The sequence below is a fragment of the Primulina huaijiensis genome, chromosome 1, assembly GCF_012295235.1.
Source record: "Primulina huaijiensis isolate GDHJ02 chromosome 1, ASM1229523v2, whole genome shotgun sequence".
NCBI lineage: Eukaryota > Viridiplantae > Streptophyta > Magnoliopsida > Lamiales > Gesneriaceae > Primulina > Primulina huaijiensis.
Genome location: NC_133306.1, coordinates 3,522,727 through 3,545,141, shown reverse-complemented (window position 1 = coordinate 3,545,141; position 22,415 = coordinate 3,522,727). Strand labels below are relative to the sequence as shown.

At 35.5% G+C, this 22,415-nt stretch overlaps 4 protein-coding genes across 7 annotated transcripts in view; 3 read left to right on the top strand and 1 right to left on the bottom strand.

The window, feature by feature from the left end:
- Positions 1–4,483: 4,483 nt before the first annotated feature.
- LOC140982979 (uncharacterized) lies at positions 4,484–5,522 on the top strand. Its single transcript, XM_073449836.1, has 2 exons — positions 4,484–5,044; positions 5,276–5,522. Exons 1-2 carry the CDS (start codon positions 4,695–4,697, stop codon positions 5,490–5,492), a joined length of 567 nt encoding a protein of 188 aa, XP_073305937.1. The 5' UTR covers positions 4,484–4,694; the 3' UTR covers positions 5,493–5,522.
- A 518-nt stretch (positions 5,523–6,040) lies between these two features.
- On the top strand, positions 6,041–9,186 carry LOC140977717 (large ribosomal subunit protein uL5-like). 2 transcript variants are annotated; one of them, XM_073442466.1, is made up of 5 exons: positions 6,041–6,182; positions 6,297–6,404; positions 6,493–6,535; positions 7,946–8,141; positions 8,840–9,186. In XM_073442466.1, the coding sequence occupies exons 1-5, from the start codon at positions 6,180–6,182 to the stop codon at positions 9,036–9,038; spliced, it is 549 nt and encodes a 182-aa protein (XP_073298567.1). In that variant the 5' UTR covers positions 6,041–6,179; the 3' UTR covers positions 9,039–9,186. The 2 variants fall into 2 exon arrangements, with proteins under 2 accessions (XP_073298567.1, XP_073298563.1); XM_073442462.1 differs by having other exon boundaries at positions 6,077–6,188; positions 6,306–6,404.
- Positions 9,187–10,051: 865 nt separating this feature from the next.
- LOC140977684 (ATP-dependent zinc metalloprotease FTSH 2, chloroplastic) lies at positions 10,052–14,034 on the bottom strand. Its single transcript, XM_073442430.1, has 5 exons — positions 13,923–14,034; positions 11,906–13,097; positions 11,514–11,827; positions 10,855–11,095; positions 10,052–10,509 (listed from the first exon to the last, which is right to left on the bottom strand). The coding sequence occupies exons 2-5, from the start codon at positions 13,085–13,087 to the stop codon at positions 10,171–10,173; spliced, it is 2,076 nt and encodes a 691-aa protein (XP_073298531.1). The 5' UTR covers positions 13,088–13,097; positions 13,923–14,034; the 3' UTR covers positions 10,052–10,170.
- A 2,213-nt stretch (positions 14,035–16,247) lies between these two features.
- LOC140977690 (protein trichome birefringence-like 43) overlaps positions 16,248–22,415 on the top strand; it is a 36,417-nt gene continuing 30,249 nt past the window's right edge. For 2 of the 3 annotated variants that reach the window (XM_073442451.1, XM_073442444.1), the window contains exons 1-3: positions 16,248–16,612; positions 18,335–18,506; positions 18,600–18,775. In XM_073442451.1, the coding sequence (XP_073298552.1) occupies positions 16,347–16,612; positions 18,335–18,506; positions 18,600–18,775 (614 nt within the window). In that variant the 5' untranslated portion in view covers positions 16,248–16,346. The remainder of the gene's footprint in view (positions 16,613–18,334; positions 18,507–18,599; positions 18,776–22,415) is intronic. The other variant, XM_073442457.1, reaches the window with a different exon arrangement.

The window sequence follows — 22,415 nt, the reverse complement described above, 5'->3', positions numbered from 1 at the left end:
TTATCTAAACAATGTTTAAGTGTTGGACGGTCGTTTACTGGCTCGTTTTTTTAAAAAATGATGTTTTTGAATGTGGTTAAAAAATTTATAGAATTTTTAAAATTTTTATATTTAATTTTTTTTAAAAATGTTTGTTCAGTTTCAAACAATTTGTATCGGATAAAGCTGAGTTATATGTTTTTGATTTTGATTTTGATTTTGAATCTTATATAGAGAAATTATTGGATAAATATGGAGATCGAATATGAAGAATTAGATATTTTCAAAATATTCTTCGGTATATAATCATTTCTAAAATCCAAGCGTAACTGTTCTATTTTTTTTTTTAAATCAATTAATAAATACATATTCTACAAGCAAAAACAAATTAGAAGTTTCGTTTTTTTTAACTTCTTTGAGAAATTAAATATATGGGTCCAGTGTGTGCTTTGTTTGCGAAAACAGGACTCTCCCGGTGTATACATCCATCTTATGAAACCAATTATCAAAATATGTAGCAAAAGATTTTTTTGATTATGTAAGTAAAATATAAACACAAACTTTTGTTAGACGATCAATTTTGTGATGGCAAAAACATTGAAACGGTCTCACGGGTCATATTTTGTGAGACAAATATCTTATTTGAGTCATTCATGAAAAAACATTACTTTTATGTTAAAAGTATTACTTTTTATTGTGAATATCGGTATGATTGACCCGTCTCACAGATAAAAATTCGTGAGACCGTCTCACAAGAGACATACTCTTTTGTGATTACTTATAAAAAAATTATTACTTTTTATGTTAAAAATATTATTTGTTATTGTAAATATAAACATGTTTGATGAACTTATAAATAAAAATATATGATATCGTATCACAAAAGAATTATTAAAATATAAAAAGAAATATTGCTGATTAAAATATTTGATTTTTATTTTGGAAGTTGGAAATTTTGGACTGGCAATATAAATGGCCAAGTTTTCTGTGTGTGTCTTGAGAAGCGTGACCTTGATAAGATTTACGGTTTTTTGTATTCCTGTGGATTTTATGTACTTAACCTGAACTTGTTCACACGTTGCACTTGGAATTTGTAGGGATTCATTTATATACTCTCACATACCTAACTTTTCGTCATAGTCTCAAGTTACTACATAATTGGTTTTATTTTATTTTAAAAAATAAATATATTTTGTGAGATGTTTTTACAAATTGATATAAATTAATTTATTAAATATTTAAATTTTTTTAATATTTTTGGGTAGACCGAACAAATAGTTGAGCTGCTAGTGAGCTCAATCAAACCTCGACTCGAGGTTTATTTTGATCGAGCTTGAACACTGATTATTATGATTTTTTTTTAATCACTTTAGATAGTATCTTAATTGGCTTTTACCTTTGATTTTTTTACAAGTTACTTATTTAATGAGAGAATGATTTTTAAAAACCCAAGGGTGTATCTTTGTATATAAATTATCGATGTTGAGCTCGAGTTCGAGTTGTTTAAAAATTATTTTAACTCATGAATTTTCATACTCGATCGAGCTCAAGTGGAATCTCAAGTCGAACTCAAACCGGATACCACTTGAGCTCAACTTTACTAATACAGCTTTCATTTTGGCTCATTTGTCAATTTTAATTAATTGGTTTTGAATAAAATTAAATGTATATGTTTACCTGTAAAATCAAGGAAAGTGGTTGACTTTAATGGCTAGTTAATTTTGTTCACAAAAACTTCTGTCAGACGATATTAATTACGAATCAATTTTGTGAGATATATATCCTATTTAGATCACTCATGAAAAAATATTATTTTTTTATTGGAAAAATACTACTCATTATTGTAAATATGAGCAGAGTTAACTCGTCTCACCAATCTTTATCCGTGAAACTGTTTCACAAGATACCTACTATTATTTGTTTCATTCCTAAATTTGTAATTTAGAAAATTTGATCAAATGAACAAATCAAGAGAGATACAATATATGCATACAACAGTACTAGTATAATTGTGCACGAAATGAATAATATTGAATTGATACGAATAGATTATATGAAATTTTGTTAGATATATGGATATATATTATGTCCATACATTAAAAATTATATGACTGAGAAACTTATTTCTTTGTACAATAATAATGATGATGTGTGTGTTTATAGTCAAATAAAATATTCCACAAAAATATCGGATCCTAATATTTATATTAGTATCCATATTAAATATGGTAATCATATATGCATTGTGTTTGAAAATAAATTATTAATATAAAATATAAAATTATATATTTGTAAATGTAATTTATGTTAAAATAAAATATGATATATGTAATTGGATGGTTAGATAATGTTTTCGAAATTAAAAAAATTCACTATCATACTAGAATTAATTAGTGAATGAGATTTAAATTTAATAAATAAAATATTTTATGTAGTGTAATAAACATATTTTCTTAGTGATTTGATATTCTAAGCTCTTCTAATGCAAAATTTGGTAACGGAGTTTGAGAACATACAATACCAAATTCATGATTTTAGTACATTTTCTTCCCGAATTAATAATACTGTCATTTTTCCAAGTTTTTTTTTACTAAACTTCTAAGTGAAACATCGAAAATGTACACTGCTCTCATGTGAAAATTGTTATCTATATGATATTCGTTTCTGAAAAACAGCAGCAACAATGTTAAGTCGAGGCAAGGAAAAACCTTTTTCCGCAAGACGAAATTGCCCGTATCAAAGTGCTATACGTCGCAAGCAATCGTCCCCAAGATACAACGACTTCAAGTCAAAACTTTGCAGCACTACAAAGTCTCGAGCGCAGCGAACAAAATATATTCAGAAGCTTTCAAATGTGAACGAAAATTGTGCAGCAAGATGATATGATTATGAGCAGGAAATTGCAAGAAGAAGTGCAGAGAATTTTTTTCAGCAATTTTCGAAAATGGCTGATATGAACTATTTATAAACGATCACCGGTTGCGTAGAAAAGACATGTCTTTCCAGACCGGATGCGAAGAAGAGTTACAATTCTAGTCAAGGAACACATTGTTTGGTGCAAATGTGACCAAGAACAGATGCCAAGATAGTCAAGGGACACGCCTGTTTTCAGAAACAGCACCGCAAATTTCCAGAAAGGCTCGCGCATATGCGCGTCCTTAGGCGCGCATATGCGCGCCTTGTTCTGCCCAAATGTGATGATAACAGTAAGGCTCGCGCATGTGCGCGGATTCTGGCGCGCATATGCGCGGCATCTTCTGTGAGTCTCGCGCATGTGCGCGGATTCTGGGCACGCATGTGCGCGACATCTTCTGTGAAAGCACGCTGGTTTCTGTTTCGTTTTCGTGTGTAGGTGCTGTCAACAAAATTATTTTCAAATAAATTTTGTCTAAAAAGAATAATACGGTCAAAAGACCACACCACACCTCACCGCGCCGGCCGGGCGCGCGCGTGTGTGTTTAGTTCACCGACACACAACCTATTAGCGTCTTCCCCCGTCTAAAAACTTCTGGTACCCCTTGGGGCCCAAACCTTTGTCTCAACTTGGAGCTTATTAGGGAGACTTTATTTGGTTATTAACTCAATGTGGGACAAGCCACATTTGAGACATCCCACTTCCCTTTACAACTCCTCACTCTTCCTCTTCTTCTCTTTTTCATTTATCCAACAAAAATTAAATAAACATCTTATACCTCAACTTTTTATAAAAGTTACACGAACAACCTTTACACCAGTTAGAATCAAGCAAGCTGAAGTATTTTGATGAAATAATAAAAAATGATCAACGAGTAAAACGGTTAGAAAGAAAACTCAATTTGCTACAAGTTATGTTTCAGATATCTTAGATTAGTTCGAACGTTATCTATGTTAATCGGACGATGTCGGTTGTTGTATCTGTGTCATCTTGCTCGATCTTGTAGCGTCCAGTACTTAGCATAGATAACATCTGTCTAGCCGGCTTGAAATATGACTTGTAGGAAATTGATTTTTTTTTTCAATAATTTTTCCAGCTGGAGCAAGTGTGGGGTGTTCGTGTAACTTTTATAAAAAATTAAGATCAAATATACTTATTTAATTTTCATAAGAGAGAAATATGAATTTTCGATATCTCACAAAAATCTATTTTTTCCTATATACGTGTTAAAGTAGCCCTCGTACAAAGTTTGAGCAAGTGAAATTCAATTGCAACAAAAATCAATTATTATTATTATCATCATTATTTCAAAAGGAAAACATTGGTCTTAATTAACTCATTAAGTTATTTTGAAACTTGTTTTTAATACTAATCTCTACTTTTCTTGCACGTTAAATGTATACAAGTGTACTGTTATTTTGTCCAGACGAACAGCCCACCCCGGACGACGATATTTGTATCGAACACCTGTGGTCAACCTCTGCTACCCAAGCAATATTATTATAGTTTATTGGTCTTGTTCTTAATTATATATCATTAATAACAAATAAAAAAGTTTTTACTTTTGCATATTGGTTGGAATTTGGAAGATGTCCCCTTTTCCGTCGAGTATAAAAAACTTATAGCCCAAGATATATAGTTCCAAAATGATGATCAAGTATGCAAATTGTTAAAGGTTTGACCCTGCAGGTTGATCTAGATTTCGGGAACTCGATCTTTCTGGGTATTTTTAAAACTTGATAAAACGAGGGTTTTTGTATTCTGATCATCGGATGAATTCGTCCTCCGAATCGTAAAGAAAATGGAGACTGAAGAAGAAATGAACAGGACTAGATCAAATTCAACTCAAGAAAGTACTCGGCAGAACAAGATTCTGTATGCTAAAGATTCTTCTGATGAGTGTGTTTGTGGTGAAAAAAACAATCCAGGGAAGAATCGTGACTGTTCCATTGATGTAAAGGGTGATGCCAATGGTGTATCAAGAAACAGTGAGAGTACAAACGCAGAAAGGATTTGCAGAATATGTCATTTCGGCGATGAATCTTCCTCGGAAGGATCGGAACTCATCGAGCTTGGTTGCGACTGCAAAGGCGAGCTAGGGTGGTCGCACCAGCATTGTGCTGAGGCCTGGTTTTGGCAGAAGGGTGATAGGTAAAATTTATTTTTGTTGCATCATTGATTTCCAGCAACTATTTTAGAAAATTCGACTTTTTGTACTCTGATTTTGTTACTTCTCACGTGCGTCTACTTCGTCAATTATCTACCTATGACTTCATTGAATATGCGAAGTAAATTAAAGAAATTCTACTAGTAACAAATTTATTATTAATTACACGACCATTTGGGTATATGTATATATATATGCATCAATTACTTTTGCAGACAGTGCGAAATATGTGGAACAATGGCTAAAAACATCGACAACAAGAGTGCAGAGGAAACCTCACTATTCTTGATGGAGTGGAATGAAATGAGGCTCGTCGCGGCCACCCTCGACGATTCTCAAGCGAGCTCGCTACGCTGCAAGCAATATTTCTGCAGATTCTTGGCAGTATTCCTGGTTCTCGCCTTCCTGTTGCCATGGCTTTTTAGATTTTAGAGGAATCCGTGTTCTTTAGAAACAATTGCATTCTAGTCTCTAGATATATACATATGCCGATAAATATACTTTTATAATAGATTAAACTTAAAAAAATATATCAACATATCTTATAATATTTGGTGATGAGAAATAATTTCAATAAGAATGTTTTGATTAATTAATTTGATTGAGTTAATTTTATAATAAGAGACTTAATTTGAATTACTTTATTTATTTATTGTTATGATCGAGTTAATTAAAAATTAGATGTATCAAAATATAATATTTTTGATGGTATGACGGATTCAAAAGATCGAACCAGTACGAGTTTACGGTTTAACATATCAAGACGAGTGTGAATCCAACCCGCTAAACTTTATATATGAGTTTACGGTTTAACGAGTCAGAGCGAATACGAGTCCTTGAAAAAATGAACCTCGAACCTCGAGTTCTCGTAGACCCGACTCATTATCATTCGTGCTCTCAGGTCATAGGAAAAAAATACGTCTGAATAAATAAAATAAAAAGCTCAAAATATTAGCAAATTAACCCCAAACTCTGTACAATCTAAGAAAAACGCCCCTCTCGTATCATTTCAGAACTCATACATGTTTTATAAATATTCGAGGTTCTCTTCCTCTTACTAACATCTCCAAAACCCTAGCCGCAGCTGTCGCCTCCGCCTCCTCCCACCATTCCTCCTCCATGGTAAATGTCGCTTCTCGACCTCGCATGTATTTTATACAGAAATATGTATTGATATTACATTTATGTCACTAAACTTCCGTATATGTATATGTGTATGTGAAAATGTGAAAGCAGGCAGCAGAGAAGAAACTCTCGAATCCAATGAGGGAGATCAAGGTCCAGAAACTGGTATTAAACATCTCCGTGGGCGAGAGTGGAGATCGTCTCACTAGGGCTGCTAAGGTACTTATCACCCCTCTAATTCGCTGGATGGATTTTATAATTTTCAGTAATTTTTGGTGCATAACTAGCCATTTTTAAAATTCTTCAGGTGTTGGAACAGCTCAGCGGTCAAACACCTGTTTTCTCCAAGGGTATTTTTTTCACTTGTTTCTTGAGGAATATATTTTGTTTGAATCGAGTCTGTAGATTTTTATGAAGAAAAAGGTGATTAAATTTGGTTGTGAAATGGTTTTAAACATGTAATATCATTATCGAATAATTCCATTTACGGTAGTGGAATGTTGTATGGTTTGACTGATTTAAAATAATGTCTGGCAGAGAGTCCTTGTGCTAATTGTCAAAGCATGCATGGTGTAATACTCGATAAATGGTTTACATTTAGCAAAAGTGTTCAAGTTATACAGTACGATCATTCATAGTCGATAAAGTACCACTCGACATGCCTGCGGCCCTTACACTCAAGGTCCAGACCTTTCACCGAGCCAAGGCTTATCCCTGAGATGAAGTGTGCCTAGAATGAGATGCCTCAATATTGGTGTTCTTGAAAGACTCTAGAGGCAATTTAAGTGTTCCTCTTTAATATATATAGATTTTATAAATCCATTTGAAAATACTACATAAATACGAAATAGTCATTCAATTTCGCTGATAGATCAACTGGTATTTGTTTTATTTTTCATCATTAGTTTATAAATTATAAGATATACATTCTGTTACATGTAAGAGGGAACAAGAGCTTTGCAGGCTTGTAAGTGGCAGCGGGATAGATACCATTGAGAGGTAGAGAATGTTAAGAGTGGAATGTGGGAAGTAACTGCTGTTGCATCTTGAGGGTTGGAGGTGGACTTTTGGTTACTGTTAGTCGGGAGGAATTAGTGAAATAATTGTTTCAAGGTTTGGAAGAAGATGAATGCCCAATGTTTATGCAGAAAGTCAACCATTTGGCAAAATATAACTGAGGTAGTTATAGAACTGCACCAAGTGTTGATTATTTTGACCTCCCCACTTGAAATATACAACATCTTATCGGACAAAAAAAATTTTAGAAAATTCTGAGCAGGTGCTTTAAAGTGAGAAACTTTTATGCTGGTTTTAATGAATCTAACTTTTTATGTCATGACAGGATCTTAATGAATCTGACTTTTTATGTCATGACATAATATATTGAACATGGTTAAGCCTGAAACGATTTTTGTATTTTAGACTCCTTTTGAATCATGTGAATTTTAGAGAGTGCTATGCTTTGGAGTTTACTAGTTTTCCTTCTTAAGGTGAATAGAGATGAATTGTTCATTTGTTGGTCTAAATCTGTCTGTTGCAAATAGTAAGCTTTTTCAAACATCTGACATAGTTTTATTTGTAGTTTTATTTGTTGTTTTAACTCAAGAACACCGAGTTTTGTGCTTAAGGTTTGATTGCTTGTGATTATATTGTTAGTTTATATAACTTTTGCATTTAAACTTGATGATACAAGGACAGAAAATTAGATTTTTGTTTTGCTAGTATAGTAACTCTTCTTTTCCTTCTCTTTTCTTCTACAGCTAGATACACTGTTCGCTCTTTTGGCATCAGGCGTAATGAAAAAATTGCATGCTATGTCACAGTCAGGGGTGACAAAGCAATGCAGCTACTTGAAAGCGGATTGAAGGTCAAAGAATATGAACTATTGAGAAGAAATTTCAGTGAAACTGGTTGTTTTGGCTTTGGTATTCAGGAACATATTGATCTTGGAATTAAGTAAGCAACTATGGCTTATCTTATTCTCTGAAAATGTTGGCTTTCCACCTCGTGTTGCTAAGTTTACATGGCAATATGAAGTGTCTTGTACTGGACAGTTCTGTTTTAGTTGATGATCGACAAGATATGAATTATAGTATGTAGGCATCTTAAACAAATTGTGGCTGGTGCCAAGTTATGGGGAACTGTTTCTTGTTAGTTTTAGTGGCTGGTACTTTTGACGTCGCTGCAATGCGACAGTTGATCTCTATCAAGATACTGTCGGGTGACATTAGAGTATGCTTATAGAAACATTGCTTCTATGCACATGTATGGCTGCGTGTGTTTGGATTAGGTTATTTTATAAAATACAAGGTTAATGACCACCTCTCTCAAAAGAAAACGAAACATCAATCTTGAAAAGGAAAAGAAAAACTACTATTGTAAGTGTGAGGTGATTATTACCTGCAGTTTTGAGATTGATTGTTTACTCAATATTTGGCGAATCTATTTTATTTAGGATGGTCTAGGCAATAATATAAACTACTATTGTAAGTGTGAGGTGATTATTACCTGCAGTTTTGAGATTGATTGGTTACTCAGTATTTGGTGAATCTATTTTATTTAGGATGATCTAGGCAATATAGCGAAAATGCTTTCGTACATGGTTATGACAGTTGGGTGAAGATTACTTATGTTTTATTTATGAATCTCTTCAGGTATGACCCTTCAACTGGTATTTATGGTATGGACTTCTACATTGTCTTGGAGCGTCCTGGTTACAGAGTGGGCCGTCGCCGTAGGTGCAAGTCTCGCGTTGGAATCCAACACAGGGTCACAAAGGAGGATGCAATGAAGTGGTTCCAAGTTAAATATGAAGGTGTTATCCTCAACAAGGCCTCTAATATTGCAGCTTAGAAGAGAACTCTGAAACCTCCGACTAATGGCATCATGTATGAAAGTTTTTGAGTTGTTTTACTCTTTGACCAAACAAAATCGTATTTTTTTAAAGTTTGAGTAGCGCAAGTTTTATATCTATAATATTTCAGGGTTTTCATTTTGCTAATTATGCGCATTATGTCTGTTATGATTTTTCAATATTTTCTGCATCGCGTGACATTCTGATTTCACGATGTAATTTTTTTCCAAAAGAATTCAAGAATACACGTTGCCGACATATAGAATAAGAGATTAAGACATGGTTCAGAAGAGGAGATTCGCACTGTGTTTTGATGTGTGCATATCGTTTGCAGCATCTTTTAGTAAGAATAATCTTTACATCTTTCGAGTTAACTTGAATGAGAGATTGAGGCCGTGAGGGAATGTTGTATCATTTGCCTTGCCCACCTTAGTTGTCATATCTTGTTCGTTTGTTGAAGGAGTTTCTTAGTAGACCGCCGAAGGCTGCTGTCATACCAATTTTGTGTCCCCCCGGGGCGTATGGAGTTGGGCTTCCTTCAGAGTCCAGATCGACTTAACGTTCATCCCTTATTTTAATGTGTTCGATATTAATTTAATCCTTTTCTAATATATGTAAAAAAATCATAATCGAAGCAAAAAATTTAATAAAACAACAATCGGAAAAATATGGAACCAAGAGCAGTGGCGACTACGATGCGAGAGGGCCAAGTCAAGCTTTGAAGTGGATTGCCAGCCATGTTTATCAAGTTACCCAATCTTGATAAGCTCCAAATTCTTAAGAGAAGCTAGGGGAAACTAAACTGATAATATTTGGTATTTATTTACAGGGCTGAGCATCTTTGATTGAACCACTCGCTTGATACTCCAAAGCTTTTCACTAATTTCCAGCTTGTAGCGACTCATCTTAAGACAGAAACTCAAGAACTTGCTGGGGGAACAAAGAAATGATTTTGTTTGCAGGACTCGTCTCTGCGTTGACGACACTGCTCACATAAAATAGCAAAGGCAAATATCTCCAATTTCACTTTTGCAATACCAGTGGGACTGGGGATTGGTACAAAGGAAACCGAAAGCATAAACATATCAACAAACTAGTGCTGTGCATTCAAGTATTATAGTGTACATGGTATCATACAGTTACTGTAGCTGGCATAGGGGTAACTCTATTTTCAACTGGGATTTCAGTGAACTCCGACAAAATTGCCCGGAACTCATCTCCGGTCATGGTCTCTTTTTCAATCAGAACTTCCACGATTTTATCCATTGCTTCACGGTTGTTTCGGATATGGCTCAAAGCAATCTCATATGCACTCTCTGTAATCCTCTTCACTGCCGCATCAATGTCTTCTGCCAGCTTTTCAGACATAGAATTCCTTGCCATCATTCTCATGATTACATCAGCACTTTGAGCCGATGAGTCCACGAGCGACCATGGACCTATTTCAGACATACCGAAAGTAACAACCATCTACAAAGAGCAAAAATTTAGTAAACAAATGCCCAAGTTTCCTCGATAAAAAATTTAATCGTAAGATCAGAAGTTTTTCTTTTCTCGGTTTATTAAAAGTAACAATTGATAATATGGCTTAACTCAAATATTTTAAGCTGAGCATTAGCTCAAACGACGAGTTTTGATCAATTAAGACAGTAGATCCCATTGTTGCTCCTCCAACAATGATATTTGAAATGTAATACAGGAATCCGTAGTTGGATTGAAAAAGTATGGTGCAGGAAAAAATGCAAGTTCTTCATTATGAAAAAGAAATCATAAATGTGTCCTTACTAAAAATAAAAGGCACGATAAGGTACTTACTTGCTTAGCCAATCCTGTAATCTGCTGCAAATCACCAGCTGCACCAGTTGTGACCTCTGGCTCACCAAAAATAACCGCCTCAGCAGCTCTTCCACCAAGCCCACCAACAATTCTGGCAAAAAGTTGCTGCTTTGAAATTAAGGTTGGATCATCAGAAGGGATGAACCACGTCAAACCACGTGCTTGACCACGTGGTACCAAGGTGACCTTCTGAACTGCATCATGCCCTGGAGTTAGAGTTCTGCGTAACAACACAACCAACAAAATATTAGAGGTGTCATATCCAAAAGCAGCGAGCTAGATTGTGAGGATATAAAAAATTTGTTCATGCTCGGTTCATTGGCACTTGACAATGTTCAAGTATTATCCCTGCCACAAAATGAAGGGGGCTGAACAGGATACATCTAGAACAGGTTTTATATGGTTTACAGCAAGTCACCAACTGTAACCAAAGAAACCAAATGATAGAACCTTTCTTATGGAAGAAATCCATGAATAGTTTTAGTCTTTGAGATCACAGAGAGTAGAAGGTAAAAATATACAGCACCAAAGAGATCCAGATCCAACTTCCAATTATCAAAGTATCGGAACAGAACTTCCAAAATCACAACTAATTTAAAAGAAAATAAGATTAATGTTTGCCATATAAAAGCATTTACCCACAGATGGCGTGGCCTACTTCATGGTACGCCACGAGACTTTTGCTCTTCCCATCGGTCATGATAGTCCCTTCCATTCCAGCAACAATCCTATCAATTGAATCATCAATTTCTTTCGACGAGATTGCTGTCTTTCCACGCCGTCCGGTAAGAATAGCAGCCTCGTTTAAGAGATTAGCAAGATCTGCTCCACTAAAACCCGGTGTCCTCATGGCTACGACCTCAAGCGATACATCTGAATCAAACTTTTTATTGCTAGCGTGAACCTTAAGGATCTCTGTTCTTCCACGAACATCTGGGACATCAACAGTTACCTGCACAACGATTACACTGTGTGTACTTGTAATCTGAAAGTTAAATTAGAGACAAGACATATGCTATATATATCTTACCTGTCTATCAAACCTTCCTGGTCTCAACAAGGCAGAGTCAAGAATATCTGCACGATTAGTTGCTGCAATAACAATTATACCAGTATTTCCTTCAAAACCATCCATTTCTGTTAATAGCTGGTTCAGTGTCTGCTCCCTTTCATCATTTCCTCCACCAATACCAGTTCCTCTTTGACGCCCAACAGCATCAATTTCATCAACAAATACGATGCAAGGGGCATTTTCCTTGGCCTTCTTGAAAAGATCGCGGACTCGTGAGGCTCCCACACCAACAAACATCTCAACAAATTCAGAACCTGAAATGGAGAAAAATGGGACACCCGCTTCACCAGCAATTGCCTTGGCCAGCAAGGTCTTTCCAGTACCAGGAGGACCAATAAGAAGAACTCCCTTTGGAATACGAGCACCAACAGCAGTAAATCTCTCGGGCTTCTTAAGGAACTCCACCACCTCCATAAAATCTTGTTTTGCTTCATCTACCCCGGCGACATCATCGAAAGTTACACCTGTATTGGGTTCCATTTGAAACTTAGCCTTTGATTGACCAAAGCTAAGAGGGAAACCAGGCCCACCAGGCCCGCCCATTCCTCCACCAGACCGTCTCGAGAGAAGGAAAAGACCACCAATCAAAATTAAAGGGAAGGCCAAATTTCCAATCAAATTAAATAAAAGTGAACCAGAGTCCTCTTGAGCATTATGGGCAGCAAAGTCTATGTTCTTCTCCCTTAACTTCTGAAGGAGCTCCTGGCTGAGCCCAGGGAGTTGCACTCGCACTCTCTGCACTCGGTTACCCAACTCTGGGGAGACGGCCTCAACAATGGCAATAGTTCCGTTTTCAAACAAATCAACTTTCGTCACTCTACCCTTATCGAGATACTCCAAAAATCTAGAATAGGACATCCTTGAGTTGGAAACACCTTGATCATCAGCCCTAGCAATCCCATTGCCGAGTAATGCCGGAGTAACAAGTCCAGCACCGACCAGCAACAATTTCAGAAAGCCCCTTCTTTCTTCATTGGGCTTTTCATTCATGGTTGCTTTAACAGCCAAGACTTTACCATTCAGGGATGGGAGGCGAGCTGATTGGATAGGACGTCTGCCATAAATATCATGGTTCAAAGCTGTTTTAGAATCACATATAGATAATCCACTTCCCACTAGACATACTGATAAAGCTGCCATCTTCTTTCCTCTGAAATTTGAAAAATACAAGAAATTTCTGAACCTATCCCAAAACACACACAAAAAAAAAGCAATTAAGAATGCTATTCTTGATTCATGAATCACAACTCGTTGGTGGCTCAAGCACCCAGAATCTCGAAATGGAATCAATTTTATTCTGTTTGTTGCACAATCCTAATATTCATTCTCTAGAGTTCATACACACGCGTCAAGAACTCGGGTTGACATAAATAATCCTCATTCTACTTGAGCATCAAAGAAACGGCCAATTATTCAAGGGGTATGATAGGCGATAACTGTGACAAAACTTCCTCATAGAGCTCAAAGCAGTTATCAAATCTTCTTTAAAAATAGAATGAAGAAAATAAAAATAAAAAAAATTAGAATATCAAGAAGGATCACTTCATTTCAGATTAAACATTGCTATTTCAACCTAAAAACAATAATATATCCTGAACTAAATTCCTGAGCAGTCCCTGATTTTTTATGCTCCAAAAAGAAGCGCAAACAAATATACACAATCCTCCTCAATCTCAACAACTGACAAAGTTACTTGAAACCAACCAAGAATTAAGCAGGGGAGATGGGGTTAACCTTAAACATAATCAAACTAATCCAGCTCTACCAATCCAACCTCAGAACTGAACCAATACAGTCAAGAAAGCAAGATAAACCAAACAACCACTGGATTTAGATAACAATAGAGCTGAATCCTTTAAATTGTTGAACTGAACTAAGAACAATCAACATACAATGGTTAACCAAAAACCCAAAAATTCTTGTCATCATAATCAATAAAGCTTCATCTTTCATCGTACGAGGAATAAAAACATACCAAGCAAGGAGGAGATGGCTGAGGTTGGGGAAAGAGCGATTGAACTTGAAGGTGGAATAGTGGAGACGAATGGAATTTAGAGGGAATGGATGTGGTTTGGAATTGGATGCGTGGCATCTTCTGAGTTGTTAATTCGTCTCCCTTCTAGTACTTTTTCAGTCTGATTTCATGATGGTCCTGAATTATATATTTTTAAATTATCAAATAATTAGGAAATATAAAAAAAAACAATATATTTATATATAATATTGGTTTAATGTGTAAAATATTTGTCTATTATTTATCTTTTAGCTCAAGTTAATCACAAAATTCGAGTTTTGGACACACCAAATTCAAGCTTCATACATGGACAAAAAACATACGACCCTGTTTCAAAAAATATATATTTGTTTTAGAATGTGGGAGTTTTTTTCTTTAAAAAAAATGGATTAAATGTTGATTATTGATTTGGTGGGTTAAATTTTTTTTTAATAACATATGTAACTTTTTTATCGAGTTATTTTTGAATGACAGTAGGAAATACATTAATGATAGTAGATGCAAATTTGACAAAAGAAACATTCAGATGAGAAGACGTGTTTTTACACAGATAAGGAGTTCCTCTCTTCATTAAGAAAAAATCTCATTCTTGGCGTCCAATTTTATTCTTCAATTTCATATTTCAACATAGTGCACGTCGTACCAACATAATTTGCACTTTAGGATGAGCAAAATGTGTTGTCCATAAGTCTGTACTTGGACGTGGATCGTTTTCTCGTCCAAAACGTTCAGTTTCAGCTTCAAGCCAACACCATAATTAATTAATTAAGAATGAACAATGATGTAATTTGGAGTTGACTATTGAGAGAACATTGGTGTTGACTTTTGATACCATGGATAAAAAACTGGCAGCAGAAGTCACCTGTTTATGGTTGTGGACAAAAAGAAATTCCGAAATACGAATGCAGTGGTGGAATCAGGAATATGACTCTACTCGAACTAAAATTTTAAAATCTAGAATCTTTTAATATTTTAAATTGATCTACCCGGATTAATATCAAATCAATCCAAAATATGTACCGCCACTGTACGGATGTCATCGACATGATCAAAGCAACACGGGCTTCAATAGGGACTATCCTGTAGGTTTTTACATACCTGTGAACGCAAAAACGAAGACATGCTCAAATGGATGGAGACAAGAGAATTGAGAACTGTCTCAATTGATATTACATTCCACAATCAAGTAGATTTCAAATCCACTAGATGTAATTTCGATAAATAATTATAGTGAATGTAAAATATAATCAAAATAAGTTACATTTGAAATTCATCCCTCGAACTAAATATAACTGGGACAGTATGGTTGCACCTCTAGGGATGACCATTGACTTTAACTTTTGTGGTGGGGATGAGGAGAAAAGAACGTATCCAAAATTCAAGATACTCCTTTTATGTATTTACAATTTTATTCAAATTAATATTATACTCTTGATTTTCCATAAATACGTAATTTGGCAATCAAATCATTTAAATGGTGTAAATAAAATTGGAAATATATTTATTCAATGTAAAATAAAAATAAAGATGGATGAGTGGAAAATGTGACTACAAATAATGAATGTTAATATAAAAATAAATGTGAGAGAATAAATGTGAATATAATATGTATGTAGTGTATGTATAATCGAGCCCTTCAGATCTTATATAATATGTGTCAGAATTTGTAATAAAATTTCTAAAATATTTACGAATTAGATCATTTATATAAAAAAACCAAATACATAATTAGCCAAAAGGTTCTTATAATCCATTTTTTAATCAATTCTTTATCTAAAAAATGTTTTCCCCACCCACACAAATATACACATATATATTTTTTTTTAAAAAAAGATACACACAATTTGCCTAAAATTATCCATTAATCTCAATTTTTAGCACATCTTCACCTTATGCCGATCACATTCATTCCCTTTTTCACATTTTTTGGGCCCCCACGAGTCCCTTTTTTTTTTTTTTTTTAATAAACAAAATCTTAAGAACTTATACTTGAATTATTTATAAATCTACATAAAACCAATCAAAGTTTTTACATAAAACACACATATAATTTACGTAATGGGTATATCGCTTGTGATACGATCTCACATATATTTATTCGTGAGACGGGTAAACTCTGCTCATATGTACAATAAAAAATCATACTTTTGGCACAAAAATTAATACTTTTTCAAGGGTGACTCAAATAGAAGATCTTTCTCAAAAAATTGACACATGAAACCGTCTCACATGAGTTTTTGTGTTACACAAAAATTAGAATATTTAATATTACACGTATCTAGTGGTTGGTGCCAGTGCTGAGACAAATTAAAAATCCTCCCCACTCCAATACCATAAATATGGCTTTTTTTTTGACAACTTATTATAAGCATTACAGCCCTTCCAATGGGATTTATAATCACCACTTCTCTTGCTGCATTACTTGTGCTGATTCTAAGTCTTAATAACAACGTTGTCAATTCCAAGTTGGCGGAGAAGGGTTGCGATATCTTCCAAGGAAACTGGGTTTACGACGAGTCATATCCTCTCTACGATTCCTCCGAATGTCCTTTCATCCAACATCAGTTCGACTGCAAGAAAAATGGTCGACCCGATCTAGATTACTTGAAATACAAATGGAAGCCAACTGATATTCGATGCGTTTTACCAAGGTTCGGAATTCATTAATTATCAAATGTCTCCGATCTCAGTCTGATCTTCTTTTACTTATTCCCAGAATTGTTTTTATCCATGGATGCACATTTTCAAGAAGCCAACTTTATATATATATTCATTGAATATATAATAACAGCAAGAATTAATATTTTTCAAAAAATTATTCGAGATTTCAAAATTTCTTGTGTTGAAGATATCGACTTCGAAGTTAAGTTTGTTTGTTGGTAAATCGTTGGTTGTGAGGTTGTTTTCATGGTTAGTCACTTGTAGACTAGTGGTTGCTGCTTTAATTTGCATGACTTTATTTTCATCTCTGTCTTGTATTATTTTTCTTTTTCTTTTTTTTTTTTATCCAGAAGTTTTATTTAATTAAATGTATGCTCTGAACCAATATTTTTTTTAATTGTTTCGAACATAATTTAAATTGTTTAATTTAATTCTTATAAATAAATAACAGCCAATGTATGCTAGAAATTTAAAAGTTAATTTTGCTTTTTTTTTTGGTTGATTTTAATATCAATTCAAATCGTGATTGGCTACAAACTGATAAATTTTGGTTTTAACGTTTGATTTGGTTTTGAAATATCCCTACTTGAATTGGATATATTACAAATGGGAAAGTCCATAGTTAATTTCCTACATTGTGTCTTGAATTCAGGATTTTGTAGCTACTAGAGATGAAATTCAAATTTTTTAAATTTAATCAATGTAACAAAAGGATAATCAAAATCCAAATATATAGACAAAAACTTATGTGAGACGATAATAAATTTAACCAAAAGGATAATCAAAATCCAAATATATAGGCAAAAACTTGTGTGAGACGGTCTCACGAGTCGTATTTTGTGATACGGGTCTCTATTTGGGTCATCCACGAAAAAAATATTACTTTTTATGATAAGAGTATTTTTTTTAATTGTGAATATCGGTAGGATCAACCGTCTCACAGATAAATATTCGTGAGACCATCTTACAAGAGACCTACTCCCAAATATATAAAAATCTCACTTTTGGGATTTCGAGGCAGAAGAGCAAACATTTTTCTTCGTATATTGAATTTAAATTTATCTGAATTATGGCGTGTTAGTTCGTTTATTTATAATTTTTTAAAAGAAAAAAATTGTTTCATTAAATATAAATTTCTATACTGCTAAGAGTTGCAGTCAAGTCAAGTCAAGATCATTCGTTGCGATAGGGCCCTCGTAATTAACGAGGGGGGACAAGTATTAATTTCTTGGTTGTATGTCTTAAATCATTATTGTTGAATTAAACATAAATCCTATAAAATTTTCTCTGAATTCAATTATAGAGACATTTAATATTATATTAAGCATTAAAAACACATGGGGAAATCATTAGAACAAGAATCCCATATTTTGGTATCAAAAAAATAAAAAAAAATCTATTAATATAATCATCCTTTTTCTGAAAATATTATAATTTAATTAAGTCAGAATTATATATTTATATCCACATAAAAAAAAATGGAAGAAAAAATAATTACAAATCTTGATTTTGTCTAAGATTGCGATGAGAAGGCATCTATGAATTGGAAACTCTTCCTTTTCAAGACGATTGAATTCTTGAGGCGCATACTTTTATTAGTTAAGAAGTTGTTTTCTATATATTTAAAACCATCAACATCTTCTTATTAAATTTTCAAGAATATTCCAACTGTCCAATATATATGATTTTAATTGTTGTTGAAATGCATGCAGATTCAACGGCGTGGATTTTTTGAGAAAATTGAAGAGAAAGCGTCTGATATTTGTGGGAGATTCACTTAGTCTGAACCAGTGGCAATCTCTTACATGTATGCTTCACGTAGCAGTACCACATGCCACATATATATCAGAAAGAACCGGTGGTCTCTCAAATTTCACATTTCCTGTGAGCTGATTTTATTCACATATATATTGCATATTCACGATGAATATTAGTGTTTTGAATATTATCTAGCTAATTTTGAATGTTAATGATCAGGAGTACGAAGTTTCGTTGTTGTTCTTTCGAAATGCGTTCCTTGTGGACATCAAGAGCGAGGCGAGCGGGAGGGTATTGAGGCTGGATTCCATCAGCACCAGTAAGATCTGGGGTGCCATGGATATCATGATTTTCGACTCCTGGCATTGGTGGCTTCACACTGGCAGAAAACAACCGTAAGTCTGTGTGTGTGTGTGTGTGATGTTGCCCGTCTAGATTTGGTGAGCTGGGTTGGGCAATCTACCCGAGCAGAATTTCCCGGTAAATATTTTAACATGATGGGATGAGTATAACCTGACCTAATCTCCATGATGATCTGGGCTGGTCTTCCCAGTGTTGGTAGAAAAGTCAAGAATGGCAGGAGGCAGCAAAACGCAGGTTGGCAATTTCGTGGAAATATGAATACGCGTTTTTAACGCGTATTCACACGGACAAGAGGCTCTATAAATAGAGCTTCCCCCTTCATTATGAAATCATCCCTTCTTCGAGTTTTCTCTCATCTTATAATATTCTATAATATTTGTGAGGTGTTTGTTCTCCTGTATTAAGAGAGTGTGTTCTCTTTGGAAACACAGTGAGTGAGTTGTACACCGCAAAATATTATAGTGGAAATTCTTTTCATCTTGCCCGTGGTTTTTACCCTAATAATTTTTAGGGGTTTTCCACGTAAATCTCGGTGTCCAATTTATTCTTTATTTTCGGGTTTTATTATCTCAAATTCCGCACGTGGGACCAACAAGTGGTATCAGAGCCTTGGTTTAAAATTTCTTAAAATTCTGAGTATGCTCTGTGGTTGCAGCCTAGACTGATCTTCCACATCAGAAAAGATTTTTTGAGATTTTTTATTTAAGGCGGGATTATTTTGTTCAGTCTACTAAAATTGTTCTAGACATAATGGCGGGCAGGTACGAGATAGCAAAGTTCAACGGAAGCAATTTTATGCTGTGGAAAATAAAGATACAAGCAGTTTTAAGAAAGGAGAATTGCTTGGCGGCTATTGGAGATAGACCGGTGGAGATTACGGATGATGGAAAGTGGAATGAGATGAATGATAATGCTGTTGCCAATCTGCACATGGCTATAGCAAACGAAGTACTGTCAAGTATCTCTGAGATAAAAACAGCCAAAGTTATCTGGGATACTCTGACAAAGATGTACGAGGTCAAGTCCCTACACAATATGATTTTCCTAAAGAGAAGACTTTATACTCTTCGGATGGCGGAATCTTCATCGATGACCGACCATATCAACACACTGAATCCTCTATTTGCCCAACTCACTTCCATGGGGCATAAAATAGGGGAAAAGGAACGTGCGGAGCTTCTTATGGGCTTTCTAAGATTCGATGAAGTCTTAGCTGCGGTTCTCGGAGAAGAAAGCCGGCGCAAGAATAAAGAAGATAGGTTGGTAACATCGAAGCAGGCAGAGGCTTTACCGATGATAAGAGGAAGATTTATGGACCGTGACTCCAGTGGGAGCCAAAGACGAGGTAGATCAAAGTCGAGAAGTAAGAAGAAAAATATTTACTGCTTTAAATGTGGCGGTAAAGGGCACTTCAAGAAAGAGTGTACGAGTTTTGAAAGAAGTTCTCAAGGAAATGTGGCCAGTACTTCAGGCAGTGGTGAAATATTATTCAGCGAAGCAGCAACTGTTGCAGAAGGCAGGCACAAATTTTGTGACACATGGATTATGGATTCAGGAGCGACGTGGCACATGACGTCTCGGAGAGAATGGTTTGATCATTATGAACCAGTCTCAGGAGGATCTGTATTCATGGGAAATGATCATGCCTTGGAAATCGCTGGGGTCGGTACTATCAAAATTAAAATGTTTGATGGCACCATTCGCACCATACAGGAGGTACGACATGTGAAAGGACTGACGAAAAATCTTTTGTCCTTGGGGCAATTGGATGACATCGGGTGCAAAACTCGGATCGAGAACGGGATCATGAAAATTGTGAAAGGCGCGCTTGTGGTTATGAAGGCGGAAAAGGTTGCTGCAAATCTGTATGTACTTTTGGGAGAAACACACAAAGAGGCAGAACTAGCTGTTGCATCAAATGGTTCAGGAGAAGAATTAACAGTGTTATGGCATAGAAAGCTCGGGCATATGTCAGAACGGGGGTTGAAAATTCTCTCAGAACGGAAGCTGTTGCCGGGACTTACAAAAGTGTCACTACCCTTTTGTGAGCATTGTGTTACCAGTAAACAACACAGATTAAAGTTTGGCACTTCTACTGCCAGGAGCAAAAGCATATTGGAGCTGATTCATTCGGATGTTTGGCAAGCACCGGTTGTATCCCTAGGAGGAGCGAGATATTTTGTCTCGTTCATTGATGATTTCTCTAGGAGATGTTGGGTGTATCCAATCAAGAAGAAATCAGATGCTTTCCAGATCTTCAAAGATTTCAAAGCGCGGGTTGAACTTGATTCAGAAAAGAAAATCAAGTGTCTGAGGACTGACAATGGAGGAGAATATACCAGTGACGAATTTGATGCATATTGTCAACATGAGGGCATCAAAAGACAGTTTACGACGGCTTACACACCTCAACAGAATGGAGTGGCGGAGCGGATGAACAGAACCTTGTTGGACAGAACAAGAGCTATGTTGAGGACTGCAGGTCTAGAAAAGTCATTTTGGGCAGAAGCAGTCAAAACCGCTTGTTATATTATCAATCGTTCTCCTTCAGTGGCGATTGATCTGAAGACTCCGATGGAGATGTGGACCGGGAAGCCGACAGATTATTCTCATTTGCATACATTTGGAAGTCCTGTGTACGTTCTGTACAATGAGCAAGAAAGATCGAAGTTGGATTCAAAATCCAGAAAATGTATCTTCTTAGGATATGCTGATGGAGTAAAGGGGTTTCGCTTGTGGGATCCTACTGTTCACAAGCTTGTCATCAGCAGGGATGTTATCTTCGAGGAAGATAAAGTAAAGGGAGACAAAGGCACACCGAATTCAGAAACTACTATTTTTCAGGTGGAAAATAAGACAGACGAAGGTCAAGTTTCTTGTGAAGCAGTACCAGAGCACGAAGAACAAGAACATGTTGAGTCTGAAGTTTCCAATGTGAGGCAGTCAACTCGAGACAGAAGACCACCAGGTTGGCTTTCAGATTATGTCACTGAAAGCAATATTGCATATTGTCTATTATCAGAGGATGGTGAACCATCGAGTTTCCACGAGGCTACTCAAAGCTCGGATGTATCTTTGTGGATGATAGCAATGCAAGAAGAGTTGGAGGCATTAGACAGAAATAAAACTTGGGATCTTGTTACACTACCACGAGGAAGGAAAGCCATTGGAAACAGATGGGTCTATAAGATCAAGCGTGATGGCAATAACCAAGTGGAGCGGTATCGTGCTAGATTGGTGGTAAAAGGGTATGCTCAGAAAGAAGGCATTGACTTCAATGAGATATTTTCTCCTGTGGTTCGGCTTACAACAGTCAGAGTGGTGCTGGCATTGTGTGCGGTGTTTGACCTACATCTAGAACAGCTAGATGTGAAAACGGCGTTTCTTCATGGATATCTTGAAGAAGAAATCTATATGCTCCAGCCAGAAGGTTTTGCGGAAAAAGGCAAAGAGAACTTGGTTTGCAGGTTGAAAAAATCTCTGTACGGTCTCAAACAGGCGCCGAGATGTTGGTACAAGAGATTTGATTCCTTTATCATGAGCTTTGGATACAACAGACTGAGTGCAGACCCTTGTACGTATTTCAAAAAGTCTGGTGATGATTATATCATTTTGCTGTTGTATGTGGACATGTTGGTAGCAGGCACCAACAAAGATCAGGTCCAAGGATTG

Bases quoted from the DNA above. Each gene is read 5' to 3' on its own strand.
- LOC140982979 (XM_073449836.1), top strand. From the start codon at position 4,695: ATGGAGACTGAAGAAGAAATGAACAGGACTAGATCAAATTCAACTCAA. The intron at 5,045-5,275 runs GTAAAATTTATT...TTACTTTTGCAG, and splicing joins TTTTGGCAGAAGGGTGATAG to ACAGTGCGAAATATGTGGAA.
- LOC140977717 (XM_073442466.1), top strand. The intron at 6,405-6,492 runs GTACTTATCACC...AAAATTCTTCAG, and splicing joins GTCTCACTAGGGCTGCTAAG to GTGTTGGAACAGCTCAGCGG. The intron at 6,536-7,945 runs GTATTTTTTTCA...TTTCTTCTACAG, and splicing joins AACACCTGTTTTCTCCAAGG to CTAGATACACTGTTCGCTCT.
- LOC140977684 (XM_073442430.1), bottom strand. From the start codon at position 13,087: ATGGCAGCTTTATCAGTATGTCTAGTGGGAAGTGGATTATCTATATGT. The intron at 11,828-11,905 runs GTAAGATATATA...ATCGTTGTGCAG, and splicing joins CAGGAAGGTTTGATAGACAG to GTAACTGTTGATGTCCCAGA. The intron at 10,510-10,854 runs GTAAGTACCTTA...TGCTCTTTGTAG, and splicing joins TTACAGGATTGGCTAAGCAA to ATGGTTGTTACTTTCGGTAT.